The sequence below is a fragment of the Juglans regia genome, chromosome 12 (genome assembly GCF_001411555.2).
Source record: "Juglans regia cultivar Chandler chromosome 12, Walnut 2.0, whole genome shotgun sequence".
Taxonomy (NCBI): Eukaryota; Viridiplantae; Streptophyta; class Magnoliopsida; order Fagales; family Juglandaceae; genus Juglans; species Juglans regia.
This window is the reverse complement of record NC_049912.1, coordinates 4,108,317-4,113,702: the sequence shown is the minus strand read 5'-3', so window position 1 is coordinate 4,113,702 and position 5,386 is coordinate 4,108,317. Positions and strand designations below refer to the sequence as shown.

Genomic DNA, 5,386 nt, shown 5'->3' with positions numbered 1-5,386 from the left:
ATGTTGATACTTATTTTTTGTGGTTGAACTCGAGTTCAAATGTTTATGTTTTAACTTGTTTCAGAATGCAATTTATGTTGGTTCCATTTTTCATTCCAATAAAATTTTTATTCATCATGCATTCATAACGCTTTTGTTAAAAGTTTTCTACACTTTATAGACATTATTAGAATGAAATATGATTCATGAAAAACTATTACAATTTATGGTATAGAACTTGAAACGTAATTTGTGCTATTAAACTTTGGAGGATATCTCCAAGAAAAGTTGTAGATGTTAGTAAATAAAATAGTTTTCGCATTTAAATTTTCTAATCTCAAGATATGTAAAGAAAAGCAAATCAAACATATCAATAAAATATGCCAAAAGAAATAAGGAGTTTCTTGAGATAATGAATAGACACATGTAAACCTTTTTATCTATAATGTTTGATAGATAGAAATATTTCATTACTTTTATAGATGATTTTCATAGTATCAATGTATCTATCTGCTATATGAGAAGTCTCAAGCTATTGGTAATTTTTGAGTTACTTCTCATAGGGAGGAAATGCAACTAGGAATAAATGTGAAAATCGTCGAATTAAATTGAAATAGTGTCATGAAAAATATTAAGAGTTGCGCCTACAATATAATTGTGTCTCTAGTCATTAGGAGACACTCGGAGTTAAAATTGTTAGGGTGATTCTTCTTTTATAATCAGGTCAGATTGTTCATCAAAATGAGATAGAGAGATGTAAGTTTTCTAACTATAATTATTTATTATCGTGAATCATAAAAAATTGAAAATCGAAATATTAATATTCATGTTAAAATATTTAACAGAAACTTGTACGCATGAAATAGATAGTTCATAGACAATCACAAGACTTACCAATGAACCCATTATTTAGCTAGACAACCACTTGAGATCATGCACAAGTCACATCAACACATGCGACTAGAAATAACGAAAGACGCTGTAGATCATTCATCTAAGATGAAGAACAAAAATTTTTATTTCATCGATCCGATCCATATGAAAATGATTAAGGATCTAATTTTCAATCTAATAAAGTGTTGCTTCTTCCTGACGAAAGAAGACGCCCGAAGGACCACCCTTCAGCAACAGCGCTAACCTCACAGAATATGAAGCACCTTCAGCAGCAGACAAGATACCGGTGTTGTTGGTTATATCAATTTTGACAAAGCCAGGACATACGCTATTGATGCAGAAACTGAAATATCTCTTGGCAAGAAGTCTTGTGTAGGAATTCAGAGCAAGCTTTGGAGACAATATAAGCAATTAAAATACACTAAAATATGGGGTAGCACAGTTTATGCACAATAACACTAAGAAATTGCTTGATTTGGAGTGTCTTTAGGTACATGACATTTATATATGTTGGTACTTTAGTTAAGTCATGTGTACGTGGAAAAAAACACTTCTCAACAGCTTTATGCACATGCATATGTATATCAGATGGACTCAAAATGAAATGCAAGACTATTTAATTAGTTGATATGGGATTTGTGTACAATCTTAGATTTTTCTACTAGGCCTATATGTGTAATGAATGTCATGTCAAATCCAATTGTATATTAGTAGTCAAGTATATATTCCACTGCCATCAGGCCGTATAACTCAAATCAATTAAATAAGATTTTTAGTCATGAGCTTACCATGGGAATCTTGCCAGAATTGTTCCACGTATGATTTTGATGATCAAATCATGATTTGAGGTTAGTGAATTTTTCATGATCAATTTTACTTAATGTAAAAATAAAACAGACAAATTAATGTTTATTTAAGCTCTTTTTGGAATGTGAAATCTTCATAAAGTACAAAATTATTTCAGAAATACATTTCTTTTCTCGAGCATAAATTCAATGCTCTTTACTAATATTTGCAGCCAACAATTTGCGACAATGAGATTGTACAAAATTTTTTGTGTCCATCAATTTGCGGAAGGTCCAGGTTATTTGTGTCATTTGTGGTGATTTTCAGAAATGGTAGTAGCACAACTAGCATCCAAAATATTTGTGACGCTATTACTATTAACGCAAGTAAATAAGCTTATATGCTGCCAAATTAACTAGTATTTGAGACAACCAAGAGCGTCGCAAAAATATTGTTTATTTGCGGCGAGGAAATTCAATGGAGCGACAAAATACATGTGCCGCGAATTGCTTATTCATTTGTGGTGCTATTTGTTTTTTGTGACGATATAAACGGGTCACAAATAGGAATGGATTTTTGCGTCGTTCCTGTCTTTTAACGGCATCAAATTACGCTACAAATGTTTCTTTTGTGATAATGTTGCATTTCGACATGAAAAATAGCTTTGAGACGTAGTATTACCGTCCCTCTTGCATCACCACTAAAAATTATTTGCAACACTTTTTAAACTTTTTGCAGCATTAACTTTTAGTGATGCAAGAAGCGGTTTTTCTTGTAGTGATGGTTGTTAGATTGATACAAATTTTTTTTGTTAGTTTGTGTTGAAAAGCAATTGTATCTTTTAAGAAATGAATGAAATGATGGTCATGATCAAAGTGTAAAAATTGTGTCAATTGAATTTTGAAAGAAACAATTACACATAAAGGTTTAAGCGTCTTAAATATAACAGTACACTTGATTTGAAGGTAATGGTAAACATTTTTCTGTATAAGTTTCTAATTGGATCTTATATATGTTTATACATTTTTTTAGACTTAACTTGAGTGTGAATGTTCATCTTTATTTTTTCTATATAAGTTTCAAATCAAACTCTATAAATGTTAATACTTTTTTTTTGTGGTTGAACTGGAGTTCAAATGTTTATATTTTAACCTGTTTCAAAATGCAATTTATGTTGGTTCCATTTTTTATTCCAATAAAATTTTTATTCGTCATGCATTCATAATGCTTTTGTTAAAAGTTTTCTGCACTTATAGGCAGGTATTAGAACAAAATATGATTCATGAAAAACTTATACAATTTATGGCATAGAACTTGAAACGTAATTTGTGGCATTAAAGTTTGGAGAATATCTCTAAGAAAAGTTATATGTGTAGAGATTAGTAAATAAAATATTTTTCACATTTAAATTTTCTATTCTTAGGATATGTAAAGAAAAACAAATCAAACATATCAGTAAAAGATGCAAAAAGAAATAGGGAGTTCCTTGAGATAATGAATAGACACATGTAAACTTTTTTCTCTATAATGTTTGATAGATAGAAGTATTTCATTACTTTCATAAATGATTTTCATGGTATGGATGTATTTATCTGCTACATGAAAAGTCTCAAACCATTGGTAATTCTTGAGTTACTTCTCATGGGGAGGAAATGCAACTAGGTAGAAATGTGAAAATCGTCGAATTGAATTGAATTAGTGTCATGAAAAATATTAAGAGTTGCATCTACAACATAATTGTGCCTCTAGTTATCGGGAGACACTTGGAGTTAAAGTTGTTAGGGTGATTCTTCTTTCATAGTCAAGTCAAATTCTTCATCAAAATGAGATGAAGTGATGTAAGTTTTCTAATTGTAATTATTTATTATCGTAAATAATCAAAAATCAAAAATCCAAATATTAATATTCATGTTCAAATATTTAGCAGAAATTCATACGCATGAAAGGTAGAGAGTTCATAGAAAGTCACAAGACTTACCAATGAACCCATTATTTAGCTATAGACAGCCACTTGAGATCATGCACAAGTCACATGATCAACACATGCAACTAGAAATAACAAAAGACGTAGGAGATGATTGATCTAAGATGAAGAACAACAATTTTTATTTCATCGATCCGATCCATATGAAAAGGATTAAGGATCTAATTTTCAATCTAGTAAAGTGTTGCTTCTTCCTGACGAAAGAAGACGCCCGAAGGACCACCTTTCGGCAGCAACGCTAACCTCACAGAATATGAAGCACCTTCAGCAGCAGACAAGATACCGGTGTTGTTGGTTATATCAGTTTTGACAAAGCCAGGACAGACGCTATTGATGCAGAAACTGGGGTATCTCTTGGCAAGAAGTCTTGTGTAGGAATTCAGAGCAGCTTTGGAGACAATATAAGCAGATGAATGAGGAGGCCAACCTTTGGTTTCCAAGGAACCCTCCTTCATATCTTTCAGAAACTCATGCAGTACTTCATCCACTCTCTCTTCTGTTAGCCTCTTGTCATCAATTAATATTCCTTTAGCCCATTCACTATTTATGTTCTAAAACAAATGATCATTGAAGACAACAAAAAACTAATCAATATCAATTGTTTATTATTTTTCTGTACTAATTATCAGTTAATTAAAATTTAATGTTATATATATCAAAAGATGATGATTAATGCAGGTACTATTTTTCAGAAGACAATATATATATGTTACATGCATCCATGCATATATACCTCTAACTTTGCAGCAGAGGTGGTAACGTTGACGACTCTTGGTGAATCAGACAATTGGAGGAGGGGGAGAAGCAACTCTACTACTCTTTTAGCACCGTAGTAGTTGGTTTGCACGCATTCTTCTGCTGACTCATAAGTTTGAGACATTATTGCACTAAGATCATTTACTGGTACAGTTGCTTGTTCCTATATAATTTATCCACGACAACATTAATTAATGAGTAATTCTATATACAACCGTGAAGAGCGTAAAGGTCGCGTAATCATTTTGAAAAATAGTGGGGTCTACTATTAAAAAATTATTTTTTTTCATGTGTATCACATGTTTTATTCACTTTTGTCAAAGTGATTACGTAGCGGTTGCACAATTCACGGTTGTAAATATATTTTCTCTTAATTTATATATATATATACTCAATCCACTACAACAAATCAAATGCTCTTATTGGACTAATTTTTAGTTGCAAAATAATCATTTTAGTTGCAAATTATGAGTCATTTGTGACCAAAATGAGTGAACTTTGTAGCTGTGATCTCTGTAACAAAATATGTGTGTATATATATACTAGCAGTTGGGCAATGTGCGAGGCACATTTGCCCGGTTGAATGAAAAACAAGTTATTTTGTAAAATATAAACATGTTTTGTGTTAAAAAAAAAAAAAAAACAACGTAATCATAAGCAAAATAAGGGATATATGGAGAATCTTTTATGAACTCAATTTCTGCACCTAACAAGTGAAAAGAGATGCGGAGAATCTATGTGATGATAGTACTTCACTGCATAAATCAAAGCAATCCAACCGAAGAAAAAAAAAATGAGAAGTGGTAAAATGAAATTTAAAATTAGCAAAACCAAAGTATGGTCTTGGTCACAGAATATAAAATTCTGAATTAATTTTATTGGAGTGCAAAAGAATATGTATCAATAGAGAAAAACATATTATAGTTAGGAAACGAAAAAGAACCCAATCGTAAAATTCTAAGACAATTTCTCCAAAGTAGCAGTCTA

At 31.1% G+C, this 5,386-nt stretch overlaps 1 protein-coding gene across 1 annotated transcript in view; it reads right to left on the bottom strand.

Annotated features, from left to right (window-relative positions):
• Positions 1 to 3,538: 3,538 nt before the first annotated feature.
• LOC109012111 ((+)-neomenthol dehydrogenase-like) overlaps positions 3,539 to 5,386 on the bottom strand; it is a 6,030-nt gene continuing 4,182 nt past the window's right edge. The window contains exons 4-5 of the mRNA XM_018993612.2: positions 4,377 to 4,562; positions 3,539 to 4,194 (exon numbers count right to left, since the gene is read on the bottom strand). Of these exons, the coding sequence (XP_018849157.1) occupies positions 3,817 to 4,194; positions 4,377 to 4,562 (564 nt within the window). The 3' untranslated portion in view covers positions 3,539 to 3,816. The remainder of the gene's footprint in view (positions 4,195 to 4,376; positions 4,563 to 5,386) is intronic.